Here is a 24,388-nt window from a genome sequence, read left to right on the forward strand (position 1 = left end):
CAATTGGCTAGCAGATTGCATTTCCTTCACTTACGCCCAGGCTGGGCTGGCTCTTGAGGGTCATGTCACGGCTCATAGTGTCAGAGCCATGGCAGCGTCGGTGGCCCACTTGAAGTCAGCCACTATTGAAGAGATCTGCAAGGCTGCGACGTGGTCATCTGTCCACACATTCACATCTCATTACTGCCTCCAGCAGGATACCCGACGCGACAGTCGGTTCGGGCAGTCGGTGTTGCAGAATCTGTTTGGGGTGTAAATCCAACTCCACCCTCCAGGACCCGAATTTATTCTGGTCAGGCTGCACTCTCAGTTAGTTGTTCTTCGTAGGTCAATTTCTGTTGTACCCTCGCCGTTGCGAGGTTCAATTGACCTGGGTTATTGTGTTGAGTGAGCCTGAGAGCTAGGGATACCCCAGTCGTGAGAACAAGCAGCCTGCTTGTCCTCGGAGAAAGGGTATGATACATACCTGTAGCAGTTGTTCTCCGAGGACAGCAGGCTGATTGTTCTCACCTACCCTCCCTCCTCCCCTTTGGAGTTGTGTGTTTCATATTTTATTGCTTGTCATTCAACTGGCGGGAGCGGTCGCGCACGGGCGGGAAGGCGGCCGCGCATGCGCGGTGGGCGTGGCCTGCGTGCCGACCGTCCCGCGAAGCTTCTTCCGGTTGGTGGGGGCTGCCGTGGACGTCAACCCAGTCGTGAGAACAATCAGCCTGCTGTCCTCGGAGAACAACTGCTACAGGTATGTATCATACCCTATATCCAACAGAGCCTGGAAATTCTTTAGAATCACCCAAATAGTATCCAGGTCAGAATATATATATAATTATAATTTAAATAATGAAAAACCATATTTTACATATTATATACAGGTACTTACTTTGTACATGAGGCAATGGAGGGTTAAGTGACTTGCCCAGAGTCACAAGGAGCTGCAGTGGGAACTGAATTCCCCAGGTTCTCAGCCCACTGCCCTAAACATTAGGCTACTCCTCAAGTCTTAGGGAATCAGGAGATAATAACTCAATTTGTAGTCTGCTGTGTGCATGCCCTCTGTTTCTCAGTTCACAGATCAGGAAATTTCCCTTCAGTCACCTTCTCAAGAAGAGGTGTCTAAGAATCAATCTGAGCAAATCTTATGATCCTAAATTCCTTAGCACCAGCAGCAGATGAATCCAGAAACTTGTGAGTAGTGTCACCAGCAGGTGGAGATAGAGAACACTGAACTGAAGTGGTATATGGGATATCATGTTCCTAGCTCAGCCAGTATTCTCTAACTCCAGCAGGCAGATGGACGTCTTCCCTTCTCCTCTTGGTTCATAGCTACCGGCTCCTCTTTGGCCTAGTTCAGTGTAGCCTGGGGTGTGCAGCTGTACGGTGCCGCCTTTGGGGGAATACACCTGGTCACCCCAGGTCCCTCCCCCAACCTTCCTCCTTCTCTTGCTTTGCTCCTTTCTCCTTCCCCACGTTAACCCATTAGTGCCCAATGTTTCCATATGGGCGCTTATGGGAACATTGGGCACTAATGGGTTAAAACAAAATCAGAAGACAGAAAGCAAAACTACAGGACTAATTCTCCATTGGCAGATTTTATTGGGCAATGGTCATTTCCCTTTATGGAATCTGAAATTCAGTTCCTGTGCAAGAGATTGGTAAAGATGAGCAGCAACTGACACTTCCTTGTCATCAAGCAGATGAAGCCATTACGTATGGGTTGTGTCCATCAAACAGCAGGGGGAGATAGAGAGCACTCAACTTTTCACAGTGCCTCATGGCCAGCCAGCTCCACTGCCTCTTCAGTATTCTCTATCTTCCCAAGCAGGGTGGCTGCAGCTTCTTCGAGCTCCATCAAAAATCTGCCTGGGGGTGGCTCCTGGCTTGCCAGTTGTTAGCCGGGGTGTTAGAGGCTATAGCAGCTTCACTTTGAAGGCACATAGGTTAGCCCTTTCCCTGCCTTACCCATGCCCCCGTGGATGTGGACATATTAGCTTGCTTTTCCCTGTCCTTTCCCACTCAGTGGATGCAGGCACATTGGTTCGCCTTTCCCTGCCTTTCCCACTCATCTGAGCCTCCGGAGTTCTTATTACCTCTGCTTTCCTCACAGCGTTAAAAAAAAAAAATGGAACAGAGGTTTTCCTTTGATTCTTCTATGGGACCGGAGCTGTGATACTCGGTCCAGTGAGTAAGAGTGTTTTCTAACTCCTCCAGGGTGGGCCCGCGATCGGGGCATTTTTGGCGCGAAACCGCCATTTTGAATTTTCCTGCCGTTTTCGGCGATGGCTGCACAGAATGTAAAGCGCTGGGCCCGGTGTGGCAAGCGCAAATCAGCAGCGGGGCTCTGTAAATCGTGCTGTACAGGTGTGAGAGCCGGCCCGAGCATGGCGAGCAATGATTCTTCCCGCTCAGAGCTGGCAGCGGATGCCATTTTGAATTCTCCGCATGGCGCGGCCTCCGTAGAGACGGAGAGCCCTGAGCCCGGGGGGGAGGGGGGACCTCGAATTGAGGCTATTCAGGGAGCGGCTAGCCCCGGACGGGATCTGGGTGCCCAGGGCGAGTTTTTCTCCCCTGATTTTGTGTTATTATTGCATAAAGCATACATGCTGAAAAGGGCTCTCCCTCAAGGGTCGTCTGAGGCCCCTTCTATTGTTCCCCCCCCCCCCCCCCAGTGGATTCTGGCCTGGGACTGCCCGCTGAGGCTATTTTCCCTGATAATTGGCATAAAGAAAAGCGTAGAACTACTACTACTAGTTAGCATTTCTATAGCGCTGCCAGGGTTACGCAGCGCTGCACAAGTTTAACATGGGGAAGGACAGTCCCTGCTCGAAAGAGCTTACAATCTAAAGGTTACAAACTATGTAGTCAGTGTAGGTATCATGACAGGGGAAGGTGGTTAGGTGCCAAAAGCAAGGGAGAAGAGATGGGCTTTGAGTAAGGACTTGAAAATGGCCAGGGAGGGCGCATGGCGTATGGACTCGGGAAGTCTGTTCCAGGCATAAGGTGATGCGAGGCAGAAGGGGCGGAGTCTGGAGTTAGCGGTGGTGGAGAAGGGTACAGATAGGAGTGATTTGTCCTGAGAGCAGAGGTTACGGGTGGGAACATACGGGGAGAGGAGGGTAGAGAGGTAATGGGGGGCTGCAGATTGAGTGCACTTGAAGGTCAATAGGAGGAGCTTGAACTGTATACGGTAGCGGACTGGGAGCCAGTGAAGCGACTTGAGGAGGGGGTGATATGAGAGTAACGGTTCACGTGGTAGATAAGACGTGCGGCGGAATTTTGGACAGATTGAAGGGGGGATAGATGGCTAAGCGGGAGGCCAGCGAGAAGAAGGTTGCAATAGTCAAGACGAGAGGTGACGAGCGAGTGCACGAGGGTTCGGGTGGTCTGATCAGAGAGGAATGGGCGGATTTTGCTAATATTATAGAGGAAGAAGCGACAGGTCTTAGCTGTTTGCTGGATATGGGCAGAGAAAGAGAGGGAGGAGTCGAAGATGACTCCGAGATTGCGGGCTGAAGAGACGGGGAGGATGAGGGCGTTGTCAACAGAGACGGAAAGTGGGGGAAGAGGAGAAGAGGGTTTGGGTGGAAAGACAAGGAGCTCAGTCTTTGCCATGTTCAGTTTCAGATGCCGGTTGGACATCCAGGCAGCGATGTCTGAAAGGCAGGCCAAAACTTTGGCCTGGGTTTCGACCGTGATGTCAGGAGTGGAAAGATAAAGCTGGGTGTCATCAGCATAGAGATGGTACTGGAAACCATGTGATGAGATCAGCGAGCCCAGGGAAGAGGTGTAGATCGAGAAAAGAAGCGGTCCAAGGACAGATCCTTGAGGAACCCCAACAGAGAGTGGGATGGGGGTGGAAGAAGAGCCATTAGAAAATACTCTGAAGGTGCGTTGGGAAAGATACGAAGAGAACCAGGAGAGGACGGAGCCCTGGAACCCGAATGAGGACAGTGTGTCAAGAAGTAAATTATGATTGACGGTGTCAAAGGCGGCAGATAGGTCGAGGAGGATGAGGATGGAATAGTGACCTTTGGACTTGGCAAGGAACAGGTCATTGCAGACTTTAGAGATTGTAGAGCGGCAATTAAGAGCATTTGGCTCGCTTTGCAATGCCTAAAGTAGATGCCCTAGTCACTGCGGTGACAAAGAGAACTACCCTCCCTGTGGAAGGAGGAGTTGCCCTGAAGGATATACAAGACCGTAGGCTGGAAGCGGCACTTAAATGGTCCTTTGAAATTGCAGGTCTTACTGTTCGGGCGTCTGCATGCAGTTGTTAAGCTGCTAGAGCCTGCCTGGCGTGGTTGCAACAGGCAGTGGAACAGCCCGGAGATGGAGCGGAGCCCTTCTCGGATGTGGCTCCGCGGCTGGAGTCAGCCTTGTCTTTTTTGGCTGATGCCCTTTATGATATTGTCAGAGCTTCGGCTAAACAAATGGCAGTAGCAGTGGCGGCTCGCCGTCTTATTTGGCTACGACATTGGGCAGCGGACATGGCCTCTAAGCAAAGGTTGGTGAAGTTGCCCTTTCAAGTCCTTCTCCTATTTGGTGAGGAGTTGGGAAAAAAATTGTTAAAGGCCTGGGAGATCCTAAACCCCAGCGCTTGCCCGAAGATAGGCCGAAGCCTTTCTCCAAGGGCCAGGCGGTCCACTCCTCTTATAGACCTCGCTTCCGTGAAGCTAGAAGGTACCGCCCAGGGCGTTCTGCTGGGTTCACTTCTCGTGCCCGTTTTTCAGCAGAGGAACTCCTTTCGCTTTGACAAGCATTCCGCAGCCACCGGCTCTAGGCCTGTAGTTCAGGGGCGACCCTCTCAATGATGGTGCGCCGGCCCCCTCCTCGCTTCCTGTCATCGGAGGATGTCTTTCCCTCTTTGCCGAGGAGTGGGCCAATATTTCCTCAGATCAGTGGGTTCTGGACCTGATCAGAGATGGCTACAGAATAGAATTCAACGCCCCAGTAAGAGACGTGTTTGTGGAGTCCCGATGCGGTTCTGCCGCCAAATGGTCGGCGGTAGAGGAGACTTTGCAAGGTCTGATTCAGTTAGGGGCCGTGTCCCCGGTACCTCCTGCTGAACACGGCTACGGCCGATACTCAATCTACTTTGTGGTGCCGCGAAAAGGTGGGTCTTTTCACCCTATTCTGGACTTAAAAGAATTAAACAAGTCCCTGAGAGTGCGGCATTTCCACATGGAAACCCTGCGCTCCGTCATGCTGCGGTACAGCCAGGAGAGTTTCTCACGTCTCTAGACCTGAAAGAAGCTTACTTGCACATACCAATTTGGCCCCCGCACCAGAAGTTTCTGAGGTTTGCGGTGTTGGGAAAACATTTCCAGTTCTGGGCCTTGCCTTTTGGCCTCGCCACAGCTCCCCGAACCTTTTCGAAGGTAATGGTGGTAGTAGCTGCTTTGCTCAGGCGAGAAGGTATCAAGGTTCACCCATACCTAGACGACTGGCTCATCAGAGCAGACTCTGTAACAGAGAGCTATCAAGCTACAGCCAGAGTGGTCTCAGTACTTCAATCTCTAGGCTGGGTCGTCAATATGGCCAAAAGTCACCTGACCCCCTCGCAATCTCTAGAATATTTGGGGGCCAGGTTCGACACAGACTCGGGCTATGTATACCTACTCGAGCTAAGGCGGTGCAAGCTTCAGAATCAGGTCCGTCTGCTCCTGAGGATGCCCCGCCCGCGAGCTTGGGACATTGTCCAGCTGCTGGGATCGATGACAGCCACATTGGAAGTGGTGCCCTGGGTGAGAGCGCACCTGAGACCTCTACAGTATTCCCTACTTCAAAGATGGTCTCCAGTTTCTCAGGATTATCAATGCAGACTTTCTTGGCTCCCTGCGGCCCGACTCAGCATGGAGTGGTGGATCTCAGACAGCATGCTACGGCGAGGAATGACGCTGTTGCTCCCCGATTGGTGTCTAGTAGTGACAGATGCCAGCCTGAAGGGCTGGGGCGCACATTGCAAGGGGAAGCATGCCCAGGGTCTATGGACACCCGAGGAGTCGGAGTGGTCCATCAACCGCCTGGAGTTGAAAGCGGTGTTTCAGGTGCTTCTGGCCTTTCAAGTGACCCTGGAAGGATTGGCTGTCAGAGTGATGTCGGACAACATGACAGCAGTGGCCTACATAAATCGACAAGGCGGCACTCAGTGCAGAGCACTGGCCGCGCAGGCCGAACAAATTTGCCACTGGGCCGAGCTGCATCTTCAGTTTCTCTCTGCAGCTCACATTGCAAGTCAGAGCAACGTGCAAGCCGATTTCTAAGCAGGCATCAGATCGATCCAGCAGAATGGGAACTAGCAGACGAAGTATTCCTGCAGATATGTGCCAAATGGGGCAAGCCCATGATGGATCTTACGGCGACAAGTTCAAATGCCAAAGTCCCGTGCTTCTTCAGCAGACGGAGAGATCCTCGCTCAACAGGGTTGGATGCCTTGACTCAGCCCTGGCCTCCGGGCCTACTATATGTGTTCCCTCCGTGGCCCTTGATAGGGCGCGTGCTCCTGCGGATTCGACTGCACCCAGGAGAAGTGGTCCTCATCGCCCCGGATTGGCCCAGGAGGCCTTGTTATGCGGACCTCTGATAGATGCTAGTGGAGGCTCCCCTTCCTTTACCTCTGGTACCGAACCTGTTGTCACAGGGCCCGGTAACCATCGAGGACGCCTGCCGCTTTGGTCTTATGGCATGGCGATTGAGAGGGCGCAATTGAGGGACAAAGGCTATTCAAACACAGTCATTTCCACTCTCCTGTAGGCCCGCAAGCGTTCCACTTCCGTGGCTTATGCCAGGATTTGGCGCCAGTTTGAGTCTTGGTGTGCTTCAAAAGCGATCACACCCATGCGGGCTCCTGTCTCGCCGATTCTGGACTTTTTGCAGGATGGTGTACAAATAGCCTTGGCCTATAATTCCCTGCGGGTGCAAGTGGCAGCGTTGGCCTCCCTTCGTGGTAAGGTTGAAGGCGTGTCTTTAGCTGCTCATCCAGATGTGGCACGGTTTCTTAGTGGGATGCTTCGGCTCCATCCTTCTGTGCGAGAACCCTGTCCAGCTTGGAACCTGGGGCTAGTTTTGAAGGCCCTGCAGGCTTCTCCTTTTGAGCCGCTTCGGCGAGCATCGGAGAAAGATTTGACACTAAAGGCCATTTTTCTTGTGGCCATTACTTCGGCGAGATGGGTGTCAGAGCTCCAGGTGCTGTCCTGTAGAGACCCATTTCTGCAATTCTCAGAGTCTGGGGTCACGGTTCGGACCGTGCCTTCCTTCATGCCTAAGGTGGTTTCAGCGTTTCACCTAAACCAGCCTATTTTCTTGCCCTCCTTTGGTAAGGAGGAGTTTCCAGAATCTTTTGGGCAGTTGCACCTGTTGGATGTGCGCAGGACTCTGCTGCATTATCTGCGAGTTACTATCTCTTTCAGGATCTGTGATCATCTGTTTGTTTTGCTATCAGGTCCTCGCAGAGGGTCTCCAGCATCTAAAGCCACTATTGCCCACAGGCTCAAAGAAACTATCTTTTCAGCTTATCTGCTTGCCGGCTGGTCTCCGCCTGTAGCCTTTAAGGCGCATTCTACCAGAGCGATTTCTTCCTCTTGGGCTAAAACTGGAGCACTCTCTCGTCAAGAGATATGCAGTGCAGCAACATGGGCTTCTAAGCTCTCTTTTGCCCGACATTACAGGCTGGATGTGGCTGCTAGGAGGGATGCGCGTTTTGGAGCACAAGTGCTAGCGCGTGGTGTGACCTGTTCCCACCCTATATAGGGATTGCTTTGTTACATCCCATACGTAATGGCTTCATCTGCTTGATGACAAGGAAGGGAAAATTAGGTTCTTACCTTGGTAATTTTCTTTCCTTTAGTCATAGCAGATGAAGCCATGAGCCCTCCCTGCATGATTGTCTGTATGCTGTGAATCTGTTTCAGGTTCTGTTCTTGTTTCCTGAAGTTCCTTCCTTGGGAGAAAGTTGGAAAACAGTCTTCAGGATTCATGTTCACTTATAGGAGGATGAGTCCATTCCCTCCAGTTTATGTTTTGGAGGATGAGTTTACCAGTTATACAATAAGGAGGGCAAGTTCATTCCCTCCAGGAGGATGTGTTCATTCCCTCCTTTTGAGTTCATGCCCTTGTTAAGGGGCCATCGTTCGCTGTGAGGAAAGTGCAATGTTATTCCCATTGCGGTTTGCCATACTGCTTTGGAAGCTTCAAATACTGAAGAGGCAGTGTAGCTGGCTGGCCATGAGGCACTGTGAAAAGTTGAGTGCTCTCTATCTCCCCCTGCTGGTTGATGGACACAACTCATACGTAATGGCTTCATCTGCTATGACTAAAGGAAAGAAAATTACCAAGGTAAGAACCTAATTTTCCCTTCCCTGGACACACACAGGCAGGCATGTTTTCAGGATAAGAACATAAGCATTGCCATACTGGGCACAGACCGAAGGTCCATCAAGCCCAGTATCCTGTTTCCAACAGTAGCCAATTTAGGTCACAAGTACCTGGCAAGATCCCAGATCAGTAAAACAGATTTTATGCTGCTTATCCTAGAATATGCAGTGCATTTTCCCCAAGTCCATCTTAATGGCTTATGGACTTTTCTTTTAGGAAACTATCCAAACACTTTTTTTAAACCCTGCTAAGCTAACTGCTTTTATCACATTCTCTGGCAACAAATTCCAGAGTATAATTACTCATTGAGTGAAGAAATATTTTCTCTGATGCACTTTAAATTTACTACTTAGTAACTTCTTTGCATGCCCCTAGTCCTAGTATTTTTGGAAAGAGTAAACAAGCAATTTATATCTACCTGTTCCACTTCACTCAGTATTTTATATACCTGTATCATAACTCACCTGAGCTGTTTCTTCTCCAAACTGAAGAGTCCTAGCTGCTTTAACTTTTCTTCATAGGGAAGTCGTCCCATCCCCTTTATCATTTTTGTCGCCCTTCTCTGTACCTTAATTCCACTACATTTTTTTTAAAGAGTCATAAGCCTACCTGGCCAGATATTTTTGACACTCTAGCTGCTTACTGGTTAACTGGTAAAGCTCAGCAGCCTGCTCCTGTGAGAGAGAATCAGACTGAGTGTACTGTGGACAAAGGACTGCCAGTACAGGTTCGTACACAGTATTCTAGGTTCGGTCGCACCATGGAACGATACAAAGGCATCATAACATTCTCAGTTTTGTTTTCCATTCCTTTCCTAATAGTTCCTAACATATTCTATTTGCTTTCTTAGTTGCCACTGCACATTGAGCAGAGGGTTTCAACATATCGTCAACAATGACATCTAGAACTTTTTCCTGGGCGGTGACTCCTAATGTGGAACTTTGCATCACGTAGCTATAGTTTGGGTTCCTCTTTTCCATATGCATCACTTTGCATTTGCTGACATTAAAAGTTACCTGCCATTTGGATGCCCAGTGTCTCAGTCTTGTAAGGTCCTCCTGCAATTTTTCACAATCCTCTTTCGATTTAACAACTTTGAATAACTTTGTGTCATCAGCAAATTTAATTACCTCACTAGTTATTCCCATCTCTAGATCATTTATAAATGTGTTAAAAGGTAGCAACCCCACTATTTACCCTTCTCTGTTGAGAATACTGACCATTTAAACCTACTCTGTTTTCTACCTTTTAACCAGTTTTTAATCCACAATAGTACATTGCCTCCTATCCCATGACTTTCTAATTTCCTCAGGAGTCTTTCATGAGGTACTTTTTCAAACGCCTTTTGAAAATCCAGATACACAATATTTACCGGCTTACCTTTATGCACATACTTATTCAACCCTACAAAGAAATGTAGTAGATTGTTGAGGCAAGATTTCCCTTCACTAAATCCATGCTGGCTTTGTCTCATTAGTCCATGCTTTCAAATATGCTCTGTAGTTTTGTTCTTTATAATAGTCTACCATTTTGCCCACACCAACATCAGGCTCTCCGGTCTATAATTTCCTGGATCACCTCTGGAATCCTTTTTAAAATTTGGCATTACCTCCATTGTATGCATATTCATTATGGGTAGCCTGAAAACCTGAGTGATTAGGTGTATCCTGAGGGCTGGGTTGAGAATCCCTGATATATGGAAAAATAATCCTAATGTTGAGTGCAGTTTTATAAAAGGCCACCTGTTTATGCAGCAGAGAAGAGCATAAGTGCCATCTATTTTGTGAAGGTAACTTATGTACATAAGTGTCACTGTAAAATTGTGTAAGCCAGAAAAAAGCACAAAGGGCTCTCAAGGGTGGTAAACCTTTTGGTGCAATTTTGTGGTGGTCTGTACCATTCCAGTCATTTTCTTCCCTCTTCAGAGCGGACTTATATTGTGTTGAGCAAATACGTCTACATTTTGAGCAACTACTTATGTACCAAGTGGTACTAGGTAGGTTTGACCCCCGAGGCAGGCGTTAGTCACACCAAAACATGTCCCATGTCAGGTCTTTAATAAAGCACACCTGTTCCATCCTCGAGAGCCCTTAGTGCTTTTTTTCTGGATTGATCATTCTGTGTACTTTGATCCTCTTCACTGTATACTGTAAAATTTTCTACCAGAAATCCTCTGTATAAAATTAAAGCTGCTCTGAGGCAGCTTATTTTTGGATGACATAAGTACAAACCCAACCCAATGTCTACCCCTGGAAACATCTACAGTTATTCTTGGTAAGAGCATACGCAGGTAGGCTGTCAGTACATACCTTTATGTGCAGTTTTGAAAGCAGCTATTTCTGCATGTAAATTGTTTTATGAGCAAAAAGGGATTATAAGGTTACCCCCTAAATGTACATAGTGCTGAATTCCACATTGGGAGTGTCTTCTCAGGAAGAGGACCTTGGAATCATTGTATTAGTCTCGCATGTGGGTGTCATATTCTCACATGAGGGTGACATCATCCGACAGAGGCTGGTGCAGACGCTGACTAGCAAGTTGAAGAATTTTCTAGTAACCTTCCACTGCGCTTGCACTGGTGCCTTCCTGCCCAGTGCGTGATCTTGGATCCCTCAGTCTTCGTTTTTCCATGGAGCTGGGAGGATGTGTCATTATTTTCTCCTTGCAGTGCATTTTTATCTTTCGTTATGCCTTCCTGTGCAGTTCTTTTTGCCTTCCTCATATTTTTTTTTTAGTAATTTTTTGTTATACTCTCTTCTTCCTTGTGTTTCTTTTTATTTTAGTAGGTTTTTTTGGCACTATGTTTCCTTTAGTTTTCATGATCTGCTAGGCCTTTTATCGGCCAGAGCACTAACCTGAATTTGAGAACTGGCCCTTTTTCTGTTAAATTTTGGCCATGATTGTTTTTTTGATGTCTCCGAAGAATCCCAGTGGCTTCAAGAGGTGCACCCAATGCAATTGGCTGATTTCTGTGATGGACCCACACTCATGGTGCATTGGGTGCCTTGGGCCTAACCATAATTCTTGTTCTCTCTGTTTAAAAATGCAACTGAGGATACAGAGGGTGGGGCAACAGGAGGAACCTTTTTGGATCCTTGAAGACTGGTGCATCAGCATTGGCACTGGAAGCATTGACCTTGATGGCTGCCAAGGCTTCAACATCCACTGGGAGTGTACCAGCATCAGCATCTCTCAACATCGGGCGCTGAGACTATGCCCTGGGACCGGTTGGCATCGGACCAGACACTCAGGGCAAGTACGAGTTTGTCAGCACTGAAGGACCACAGTGCTAAGCATCAGGGGAAGCCCAGGAAGCATAAGTATTGGTCCACTTCAATACACAGTGCCGGGGGCATTGGCATCACTGATACCTGAGAAGTGCTGGCATCGAGAAGAGCACTCCCCCTCTTTGGAAGAGGTACTGGTGTGCGAGCCTCCGAGCAGCCAGGTCCCCCACTACCAGGTTGACACTGACGCCTTCTCAGGCTGCCTGTCTCCCCCGCACTTTCCTGCCTTTGCTGATGAACGGTTCCGAGTCATGCTGAGGGAGGAACAGACACAGATGCTGCTGCAGCCGCAGTCCACTCGGTCATTGAGGGCACTTGCACCAGCTGCAAATCAGCCCCAGTTTCTCCGCGAGGCTCCTTACATGTCTGTGCAAACATCTTCAGTGCATGCACCTCAATGGGTGTTGACATTGACACATAAGGTGCCGCTCGCGACGTTGAGGGAGGAAGCTTCTTCTTTTTAGAGATGCGATGACTAGAATTGCACACAGTATTCAAGGTGCAGTTGCACAATGGAGTGATACCAAGGCATTATAACATTTTCATTTTTCAAGGGAATATACAGAGAAAGGCACCAAAAAGATAGAATAAAACAACTTCCTTAAGAAGCCATTCTTAACAAGGTAGGGCTCTTCAACTTGAAGAATAGACCACTGAGTGGTGTGAAACAAGTTTTAATTTGATTAATTTGTATTTATTTATTTATTGGGATTTATTAACCACCTTTATGAAGAAATTTACATAAAACTTAGTTTTGTTAATTGCACAACAATAGTAAAATAACCAAGAACCTGAAAATAGTAAACTCAAATCTAATAATAGAACTACCGCGAAACAGTATCAAAAATATATACATTTAACAGCACTGAAATTTAAATACCAGAGATATAATACAGTGTTAGCATAATACTAATGATACACCTAATAATTGTGATTAAAACATTCAACATAGATATGGTGCTAAAGATTTTCTACAATATGGCTTACCATATAACTGAGGGACCATTTGTATTTGTTTCTATGTCAAATAGGTTTGATGCAGATTATAGTCCAGGCAATTGAAGAGCACTTCTTTAGCCTCACTCAGTTCATTTTTGTTTCGTCAGTTTTGAGCTATGCAATTAATTTTGTTCATCAAGACAAGAGTCATTTACCGTAGCTTACTCCTGTTCCAAAACTGACAAAAAGAATGGACTGAGTGAGTTTTGGAAAAACTCAATTGCATTTGAGAGTACAATCATAATGTAAAATCTAATACTACTGCAATTTCAAAAAAATAGGAAAAACCTCTTTAAATATGAATAATACTACATACAGAGTTATAATCTTTAGTTATAGATTCAAGAATGAATCCTTTTAGCAAACACAAATGGATTAAATAATTAGATTCCAGCATCATTGATGTGGCAGTGCATAATTGCACAGTGAGGGTCCATTAACAATGGTTAGCAAAGAACACTGAAGATTTCCATTTTTTATCTATAGAGGAGAGCAACAGAGAATGGATCTCCCCCTTAGTATTTGCCATATACAACAAGCTTCTGTTTGATATAAGGAAAGAAAAATACCTCCCTATGTTTTCAGAAAAAGGTTAAAACCTACTTCTTTAATAAAACGTTTGCAGGTTACATTTTGGTTTTTTTCTTGATTTTATGAATATCAAGGGAATTTAGATATTCTCCCTCTGATTTTCAGCCCACAACAGTCAGCGTTTTTATAACTGCCAGCTGCCGAAGTTAAAAATAAACGGATATTCAGCACAGGTAGGCAGATAGTGGTTGCCGTTGAATCTCTGGATACAGTGGTGAATGCCTGGCATTATCTGGAAAGCACTTTAATATTTAGGGATCAATTTTGGGAATAGAGAGAGGAGAAGAGGATTTTAAAACACAAAACACAACCCACGGGGAAATATGGTGTAAACTCAGCCCAGCCATCTACCCAGAAAAAGATAAGTGAAGAAGTTTTAAAGACATTTTTATGAACTGTTAATTCAATACATATCGTTCTGGGTCAGCACAAGATTTATTTAATTAACAAGGAGAGGAAGGAAGGATAAGTGCTGTGATGTTTGGCAGCTGATGTCTTACTCCATGTTTATGGTAAAAGGCACTACAGCACTACTGAGCACTGCAAATTAAAAAAGAAAAAATATACTTTGTGAATGAATTGATGAATATGCAGGATATTCTGGTGTAATTGGAATTATCTGGAAAGCGTCTGTATTTGGTCGCTGTTCAGATAGCTTGTGCAGATACACTCAAGACAGCTTTTTTTTTTTTTTTTTTTTTGCTCTCCTAAGTTATCTCTGCCCTGGAACACACCCAGAGTTATTCAGATAGTGTCCAGTCAATCTGTAAAGAAATTCAGCTGCACTATCTGGATAGGGCCAAGTCAATCGGTAAAGCTATTCACTGGCACTGAATATCGTTCTCAGCGGAATATATCTGGTTGCAAGTGATGCCCAGTTAAAAAGAAACTAAAAGGATGGCTGCAAAGGTTAAGACGCTAAATCAGGTGTGGACGTTATTCAATAATACCATCTTGGAAGCCCAGTCCAGATGCATTCTACGTAAAGGTGGAAAGAAGAGAAAACGTCAGCCAGCATGGTTAAAAGGTGAAGTCAAAGAGGCCATTACAGCCAAATGATTGTCCTTCAAAGAATGGAAAAAGGAACCAAATGAAGAAAATAAGAAGCAACTTAAGCACTGGCAAGTCAGATGCAAAGCATTAATAATGAAGGCTAAAAAAAGTATGAAGAGAAACTTGCCGCAGAGGCAAAACTCACGTAACAGCTTTTTCAGGTACATCAGAAGCAGCCTGCGAGGGAATCCGTGGGGCCGTTAGATCATGAAGGAGGACAAGGCCATAGTAGAGAAACTGAATGAATTCTTTGCTTCTGTCTTTACGGAAGAAGATGCAAGAGATCTGCCTGTACCGGAAATGGTTTTCAAGAGTGATGATGCGGAGGAATTGAAAGAAATTTCTGTGAACCTGGAAGATGTACTGAGTCAAATTGACAAATTAAAGAGTAGTAAATCACCTGGACTGGATGGCATACATCCAAAGGTACTCAAAGAACTGAAGCATGAAATTGCTGATCTGCTGTTAGTAATATGTAACCTGTCATTAAAATCATCCATAGTACCTGAAGATTGGAGAGTGGCCAATGTGATGCCGATTTTTAAAAGGGTTCTAGTGGTGATCCGGGAAATTATAGACCGGTAAGCCTGACTTCGGTGCAGGGCAAAATAGTGGAAACTATTCTAAAAATTAAAATTATAGAACACGTAGGCAAAGTGGACAGAGTCAGCATGGGTTCAGCCAAGGGAAGTCTTGCCTCACCAATTTGCTTCATTTCTTTGAAGTGAATAAACATGTGGTTAAAGGTGAGCCAATTGATGTAGTGTATCTAGATTTTCAGAAAGCTTTTGATAAAGTTCCTCATGAAAGACTCCTGAGAAAATTAGAGTCATGGGATAGGAGGCAAGGTTCTGGTGTGGATTAGAAATTGGTTATTGGACAGAAAACAGAGAGTAGGATTACATGGTCATTTCTCTCAATGGAGGGAGGTGAACAGTGGAGTGCCGCAGGGATCTGTGCTGGGACCAGTGCTATTTAACATATTTATAAATGATATGGAATTCGGAACGACGAGTGAGGTGATAAATTTGCAGATGATACAAAACTATTCAAGGTTGTTAAAACACATGTGGACTGTGAAATATTGCAGGAAGACCTTAGGAAATTGGAAGACTAGGATCCAAATGGCAGATGAAATTTAATGTGGACAAATGCAAAGTGATGCACATTGGAAAGAATAATCAGAATCATAGTTACCTGATGCTAGGGTCCACCCTGGGGATCAGCACTCAAGAAAAAGATATGGGTGTCGTTGTAGATAATACGCTGAAATCTTCTGCATGGTGTGCGGCGGCCAAAAAAACAAACAGGATGCTAGGAATTATTAGGAAAGGGATGGTGAATAAGACCAAAAATACTATAATGCCTTTGTATCGCTCCATGGTGCGTCCGCACCTGGAGTATTGCATTCAGTTCTGGTCACCTTATCTCAAAAAAGATACAGCAGAATTAGAAAAGGTTCAAAGAAGAGTGACCAAAATGATAAAGGGGATGGAACTCCTCTCGTATGAGGAAAGGCTAAAGAGGTTAGTGCTCTTCAGCTTGGAAAAGAAATGGATGAGGGGAGATATGATTGAGGTCTATGAAATCTTGAGTGGTATAGAACGAGTAGAAGTACATCAATTTTTTTACTCGTTCCAAAAGTACAAAGACTAGGGGACACTCGAGGAAGTTACATGGGAATACTTTTAAAACAAATAGGAGGAAATATTTTTTTCACTCAACAAGTAGTTAAGCTCTTAAACTTTAGTGTATCTGGGTTTAAAAAAGGTTTGGACAAATTCCTGGAGGAAAAGTCCATAGTCTGCTAGTGAGACAGACATGGGAAGCAACTTCTTGCCCTGGTATTTATAGTATGGAGTGTTGCTACTATTTGGGTTTCTGCCAGGTACTTGTGACCTCGCTTTGCCACTATTTGTAAAACAGGATACTAGGCTAGATGGACCATTGGTCTGTCCCAGTATGGCTACTCTTATGTTCTATCATTCAAAACACAGCAGTTAAACTACTATACAGTTCCTCCTGTTTTGACCACAAGACACCCGTATTATTTCACAACACTGGTGAACAGTTAGTTTTAGAATCCTGTTCAAAATTTTGTAACTTGCATGTACAGCATTTTATACAGGTTTTCCTTTTTATCTCTATGCCATGCCCCTTCCATTTACTCCCTCTTATCCCTTTTATTCTTCTGGAATCCTCGTAATAATTCCACCTGTTATTAAACTTTGTCTGAATAGTCCTGGTTCAGCCGCTTTTTGTTGTGTCACTCCCTCCTTGTGGAACTCTTTTCCATTTGAGCTCTATCTTGAAGCTTTTAGAGAAAAACATAAGATCACTCTTAAAACGACTGTTCCTGCAAGCTTTTCCTTCTCAATGACCTTGGATACACTTCCATTGTTAATTTTTGCCCTCTCCAGTTCGTCCTTACATGTCTGCCAGATAATTTATTATTGTGCTATTCATACCTTTCCTTCTCTTGTATTTCTTTTAAGTTATGTCTGTCTGTTTTACATTACAAGTCTTCAATGACTGACTGCTAATCATCCCATTACTTATTTGTAAACCGATTTGATGCTACTACTACTACTACTATTTAGCATTTCTATAGCGCTACAAGGCATACGCAGCGCTGCACAAACATAGAAGAAAGACAGTCCCTGCTCAAAGAGCTTACAATCTAATAGACAAAAAATAAAGTAAGCAAATCAATTAATGTGTACAGGAAGGAGGAGAGGAGGGTAGGTGGAGGCAAGTGGTTACGAGTCAAAAGCAATGTTAAAGAGGTAGGCTTTCAGTCTAGATTTAAAGGTGGCCAAGGATGGGGCAAGACATAGGGGCTCAGGAAGTTTATTCCAGGCTTAGGGCGCAGCGAGACAGAAGGCGCAAAGTCTGGAGTTGGCAATAGTGGAGAAGGGAACAGATAAGAAGGATTTATCCATGGAGCGGAGTGCAAGGGAAGGGGTGTAGGGATGGACGAGTGTGGAGAGATACTTGGGAGCAGCAGAGTGAGTACATTTATAGGTTAGTAGAAGAAGTTTGAACAGGATGTGAAAACGGATAGGGAGCCAGTGAAGGGTCTTGAGGAGAGGGGTAGTATGAGTAAAGCGACCCTGGCGGAAGATGAGATGGGCAGCAGAGTTTTGAACCGACTGGAGAGGGGAGAGGTGACTAAGTGGGAGGCCAGCAAGAAGCAGATTGCAGTAGTCTAAACGAGAGGTGACAAGGGTGTGGATGAGGGTTTTGGTAGAGTGCTCGGAAAGAAAGGGGCGGATTTTACGGATGTTGTAAAGAAAGAAACGACAGGTCTTGGCGATCTGCTGGATATGAGCAGAGAAGGAGAGAGAAGAGTCAAAGATGACCCCAAGGTTTCGAGCTGAGGAGACAGGGAGAATGAGAGAGCCATCAACAGAAATAGAAAACGGGGGGAGTGGGGAGGTAGGTTTGGGAGGAAAAATGAGAAGCTCGGTTTTGATCATGTTTAATTTCAGGTGGCGTTGAGACATCCAGACAGCAATGTCAGACAAGCACGCTGAAACTTTGGTTTGGATGCAAGGTGAGATATCAGGGGTAGAAAGGTAGATTTGGGAGTCATCAGCATAGAGATGGTAGGAAAAGCCATGGGATGAGATTAATGAACCAAGGGAAGAAGTGTAGATAGAAAAGAGGAGGGGACCAAGAACAGAACCCTGAGGTACGCCGACAGGCAGAGGGATAGAAGTAGAAGAGGATCCACCAGAGTGAACACTGAAGGTGCGGAGGGAGAGGTAGGAAGAGAACCAGGAAAGGACAGAGCCCTGGAATCCAAGTGAGGACGGTATCGAGGAGTATGCTGTGATAGACAGTGTCAAAAGCAGCGGAAAGATCAAGAAGAATGAAGATGGAGTAGAGACCTCTGGATTTAACCAGTAATAGGTCATTGGAGACTTTAGTAAGCGCAGTTTTGGTTGAGTGGAGAGGGCGAAAACCAGATTGTAGTGGATCAAGAATAGCATGTGAGGACAGAAAATCAAGGCAGCGGCGGTGAACAGCATGCTCAAGTAATTTGGAGAGAAAGGGAAGGAGGGAGATGGGTCGGTAATTAGAGGGACAAGTAGGGTCGAGTGAAGGCTTCTTAAGGAGAGGTGTGACCACAGCATGTTTAAAGGCAGCAGGGACAGTCGCAGTGGAAAGTGAGAGGTTGATAATGTGACAGATAAAAGGAATAAGAGCAGGAGAGATGGCATTAAGAAGGTGGGTGGGAATGGGATCAGAGGAACAGGTGGTACATTTTGAGGAAGAAAGGAGAAGTGTAGTTTCCTCAATAGTAACTTCAGGAAAGGAGGAAAGGGAATGAGGGGGAGGAGAGAGAGGGGAACGGACTAGTGGAGGGAGAGGTGGCGAGGTAGAGAATGCAAGGTTTATCTTTTGAACCTTGTTGTGAAAGAATTCAGCAAGGGTCCGAGGAGATAATGAAGGGGGAGTTGGGGGAGGGGGCACCTTGAGGAGAGAGTTCAATGTGGTGAAGAGAAGTCGAGGGTTAGAGCCAAGAGAGTTGGTCAGTTGGATATAATAATCCTGTCACGCAGGGCGGTATACCAAAACACACTAAATAAAATAAGTCCTGTCAAGTATTGGATTTTATTCCATTTATGTTTCTCTTATGTTTTGGGTGGGGGGTTATATTATGGATGTAATACTGTAACTCGTGTAATCAGGGCAGAATTAAGGTATTGGCAAAGTAGGCAGATGCCTAGGGCGCAAAATAGTGTATTTCAGAGTCCCTCCTAATCTAGTGGCTCAGAAGCCAGATTTTGTTTCCTGATAATTCAGCTGTTGACAGAAGCAAGAAGGGGGGGGGAGGGGGGGAAGGGACGTAGTGGGTACTAGATCTACTAATGCCTATAGAGATCTGTCTGTTCTCCCCTCCTCTTGTGCATTGCCCTTGTTCAGTGATATGTACCTGCTATGTCTTCCTCTGATGGCTTTCTTCTGCAATCAGATCCATCCAATGCCCATTTGTGGGAGTTTTAAAATGTATTTATATTACGATGGAGAAGGAGGGGTGGGGGTGGAACATGCTTGTTTGCCTAGGGTACATTAAAGGGTTAAACCTGCCCTGTGAATACTAGTGTATTGGGAGGCAATGTATAAATATTTTAATCATCTTTAATGACTGAGATTGGCTACTATCCAAGACAGGATGCTGGGCTCAATACAGCCATGCTTGGACCAAGCAGGGTGGTACCTAGGTACTTAAGGGGTACAGCAGTACAATGTAGAATTTGATCACTCTGTAGTCTTTCATAAGCTGCATAGGTTACAAGACAATAAATTAAGAATATTTGCACACTGCAGAATTGGGGGGGGGGGGGGGGGGGGTTGGTTTCTCTGTGTGTGTGTGGTTTATGTTTCCTGTTCAGATATGGTACTACAAATAGCCTTCCTAATTCCTAATCAAGAGCCTGACCTGTTGGTGATCTGAGTGTTTCAGTTTAACCCTTTGATGACTAGTCTAGGAATACGTATTGAATAAAGAATCCCTAGACCCCTGATGCAGGCCGAGAAGACCGAAACACGAGCCTTGTCGGGTCGTCATCTTTATTTTGGAAGAATTTTCAATAAACTTTGTTTTGAACACCATCTGTCAGAGGTTGCGTTGCTCTACTTTTTCCCGCTGAATGTTTCAGTGCCACATTTTGTTTTTCTGATCATAGGATGCTAAAAGTGGTGTGCTTAAACAGCACTGTTTTAAGTTTAGGTCTTTATTTCAAATTTTCTTTAGATTGGGATGGTGTAAAGGGTAAAGATATTTTAAGCAGAATTTATTTATGTTACACTGCAGCACCAACAAAGACCGCAAACTAAGTTTTCACCAGTATTATCTTACACAGGTATTCTGAATTAAAGACTAGACAAATTATAGTTTATGCCGTTTTCTAATGCTTTGAAGAACTGCTTCAAAAATGCATAAAAGTTTTCAGAATAACTAAAAAATCTTACATTTGACCCTTGTGAAATAATATATGCAATTTTGGGATAGTCTTGAGCTAATTTCCAGAGCTGATAGAAGTGTAATAGTTAATTTTAAGTAAAACGCGTAAAATTTAATGATGTGCTTATATTTTTTAGGAGATGGAAAGAACAGTTTGTGTGTTTGAAACATTCCTGTGAATTCTTCAAGATGAACGCGTTTATTCTCTCAATACTGCTCATGAAAGAGCAGTCTTCTGAGCCATTTAATTTCTATTTGCACCAAGTACTTGTAGAGCCTTGGTATCAAGTGCTCTCCCTAATCTTCTCTCTATTGAATTTGGTGCTATTGTCTCAGGTACCTGAAACCAACCAGCCTACTAGAACCAAACAATTTTAGAGAACGTTGTATTTTGTGAGGTGGAAGAATACAACACCACAGCTTGGAGATTTTTGGTGCTAACAGAAAAACTTGTGCTTATTTCTGCTCATGCACTTGTCATGTCATGGGAAATGGCAAATTTCAAGGAACAGTTTAAAAAAACACAAGTGGATCAAGAAAGCAAGAAGGTTTTAACCAAGTACTGTTTTCTTAATAATGGGCAACTGTTTAATTTGTTTTTCTTTTTGTTTTGTTTTATTTTTATTCAGGGAAGAAGGGATGGGTGCTGAATGTTAATATTCTCTTGGTAGTAAACACTTTTGAAAGCTGGTAATGATAAGCATATAGGAAGCTGGGGTGGCTGAATGGCACTTGAGGATGAGACTCTGTGGAACTGCCATTAATGTGCCTTTTTATTCAACTACAAAAGAGAAGGCTTTTCAAGAAACTAGATTTGTATCAAATGCAGGGTTAGAAATAATGTATAATTGTTTATATATCCCTTGGCACTGATGAGTGGTAATCCTAGTTTTGGTTTAACATTGGTATTGTTGGCAGAGATCAGCTGACATTTTGAAACTCAATTACTTGCAGCAAAGGAGCTCAATCTTACATGCTTCTATAAATTCCATCATTCTCTGCATTCTTTCTATTCTAGGAATGTATTGCACAGCAGTATTTTTCCCATATTGCTGACTGCAAAGATCAGATTAGCCGAAGTTTGTTCTGCTGGTGGACAGTGGTGTATGTTCAGTATTTGTTATGCACATTGTAGTTATAAAACTAAATGAGCTGCCAGGGGGGTTTCTATGGTATGTTTCTCTTGGAATAGTTCTCTACAGTTCTATTTCTTTGCAGCGGGCAGACAGAATGATGATATGACAGGAGCAGAATGATGATATGATAGGAGGAACGGGATAAAGCTATTGCAGTTGTTTAAGCATATTGAACCCTTATTTCATTGTTCATAGTTCTTTGTATGGACTGTACAACAGTCTGTATGTACCAGTATTGTCAAAGAGACTGGAAGGTAAAGACTTTTTTGTGGTTATGTTTGGACATTGGCAGGTCTTATTTGTGGCTTGTTCTCTGAATTGTGAAAAAAGTATTTAAAGACACTGGGAAATAAAGACTGTAGGCGATTGCAAGGAGTCCCAGATTTGCAGTCGGAATGTTACAGGCCTAGTGGTTGAGAAAGAAATAGTGATGAGCAGATGAGTAGAAGTGAAAAAAAGATCATATATTTACAGTATAGGGGATGATGATTTCATTTACTGTTCACTACAACCTTTAGTTAGCTGCACAAACATCTTCCTAAAATATGCAACACAATTTGTATTTTTCATTGAAGATCTCCATAGACAACTGCAGAGATACTGAGCTACCTCAGTTTTTCATGTTTCAGTTACCAACAGTGTTTACGGAGTACTGTAATCACCCTTTTACATGCTGAAGCTAAGGTACGTGTCTCCATATATACACAGTATACCATTGCAAATGCAAAAAAATTAAATTTTCAACATGGACTACTGCAGTAAGCCAAAACGATCCTTTATATTAACATTTAGGCTAAGAATTATTTCTTTTTCAAATGCCACGTTTTCTTAACACCATATTGATAGAAAAGACTGTTAGTCTTTTTTGTTGCTATTTGTGACACTGCTCTAAATACAACCCATGTAAAAGTGCACTGTATTTTGTAGCTGGGAAGATGGGATTGAAAATATAACAAAAACAAGAAAAAAAAACAAAAGGTTCTCATTTTTACTATTTCATTAGTGGGAGTTTTCATCGATTTTCTTTACTATTTATTACTATCATACTTACCTGAGAACTTTTACTGTCCAGTATATTACCTTGATGATATTTTATATTGATCAAAATTGTTAAAGACTTTCACAAGTTGTTGAAATAAAAACAAAACTGATTTTTTGTAGCAAGTTTCTTATGAAAGAGGGGTTCTTTTTTGTGTGTGTGTGGCTTTCAGGTTGTTTCCATTTTTCTTTTTCTCTTTAAATTATTCCAGTTTCATCCATTCACAGACTTTTTTTTCCAGCATTAACAGTAGTAACAGCACTTATGAAAAGAAAAGTGGGATAAATTAACAGATTATTAAATTAGTATGAATTAGACATTTAAGTTAGTAACAATAAGCGATGTTTGTTCTGCTTGCCTTCTAAATGCTTATGGCTCAGAGAACTTTGGTTTTAGAGGTTTTGTAAAAATCCTTAATTATTTCAATAAATCAAATTAAAAGGGGCAGATAAGAATAACAATATTTGGAGCTGCAGTTTTTGGCATTTATATTTCTGCTAATGGATTGCCAAGTTCATCAAGTTCAATGGAAATAATTTGTCAAAAATTGTAGCTTATCCTTCTGGCCAGAAAAATAAACCCTATTTGTCTTTGTATGTATTTTTATTTTTACTGGTTACCTGTTTGTTCTAGAAATTAAAGCAGTGGAGAGTATTTCCATGCGGATTTTAAACTTCACCTGCTTTATACCTTGTATTGATTTGTATAGCACCTGCAAAAAAAAAAGTACTCATACAGGTGTTCTGTTTTAATGTGTGTGACCTTTCACTCAGGTCACGGAGGTGGTACAGACTAATTTATCTGTGGGATTATAGTTACTACTACTACGGGCCTGCATTAAGGCTCAGATTTTCAACTGCAGATAATTCTATTTGCAAGCTTAAATCTCACATGTGACTGCGTTTTCTGTGAATCCTTTAAATTGTAACTTGATTTTCTCATGCTAATGTTTATAGGTTTATTGTGTGTTGCTTTTTTTTTTTTTTTTTTTTTTAAATAACCTGTCTTTCCATTTTTTATCATTGATGATTTTCCTATATCATCACAGGAAAAATGTTGAATGAGAGGTCCTGTAGCTGAACTTCATAACATTTGTATAATCACAAAATAAGCTGGAATTTGTTGGGCTTGTATTTGCATTATTTGTGTTTTGTACATCTTTATTTGTTTTTATGTTTTTATATTCTTTGCTTTTATTCATGTGTCTACTTTACAGTTGAAGTAGGCCTCATCAATCAACTATGATATATTTTGAATTCTGTAGTTTAATTCAAAATTGTGCTGCAGTTCATGTTTTGCATTTTGACTTCATTTTACATTAGTCTTTGAGTAACTTATTTAATTTCTTGGACTTCTGGAATTATTTTACTGTAATTTTGTAATATAACTGCTGTGAAATACTTGAATAAAGATGAAAGGAAAATATATGGTTATATGTCTTTTAAAGTTCTATTGCATTCAAATAGACTACAAGAAAAACTGTGCTGAAAAGATTCCACAATTGAGAGAAACATTCAACTACAAAAGAGAAGAGAAAACTATTTTGCTGCATTTTCAGATATGTATAATACAAATTCTGTTTTTTGTCAGCAAGAATAAATCAGCTGCAAAACTGGGTGTTCACATCCAACAAGTGCTGACTGTTAGCTCTTTTAGAGATCAGAAAACCCTAGAAGGCTTTCCTGATCATGGGCAGCTATTACCATATTACTATTTTCAATCTAATTTTATCCATGCAGTTGCCCTAGCTGTTTTTTTTTTCTATTGCTGCTGAAATGAAGAGATTGGTGCTGAAGGATTTGGCACAAAGTCATGTTCTGCACATCTGAGTATGTGTGGACATTCTCAGTGCTAAAAAACATGTGCTTGGCACAGCATTCAGAAGGAACAATAATTTGACCTCAGATTCCCTGGTAATTATCCCAGAAGCAGAATATTTTTC

At 43.5% G+C, this 24,388-nt stretch overlaps 1 protein-coding gene across 1 annotated transcript in view; it reads left to right on the forward strand.

Annotated features, from left to right (window-relative positions):
- ATAD2B (ATPase family AAA domain containing 2B) overlaps window positions 1-23,437 on the forward strand; it is a 714,191-nt gene extending 690,754 nt beyond the window's left edge. Inside the window, 1 exon segment of the mRNA XM_030198808.1 lies at window positions 20,409-23,437. Coding sequence (XP_030054668.1) covers window positions 20,409-20,450 — 42 coding nt within the window. The 3' untranslated portion in view covers window positions 20,451-23,437.
- Window positions 23,438-24,388: the final 951 nt, after the last annotated feature.

This window comes from Microcaecilia unicolor, chromosome 3 (genome assembly GCF_901765095.1).
Source record: "Microcaecilia unicolor chromosome 3, aMicUni1.1, whole genome shotgun sequence".
Classification (NCBI taxonomy): domain Eukaryota; kingdom Metazoa; phylum Chordata; class Amphibia; order Gymnophiona; family Siphonopidae; genus Microcaecilia; species Microcaecilia unicolor.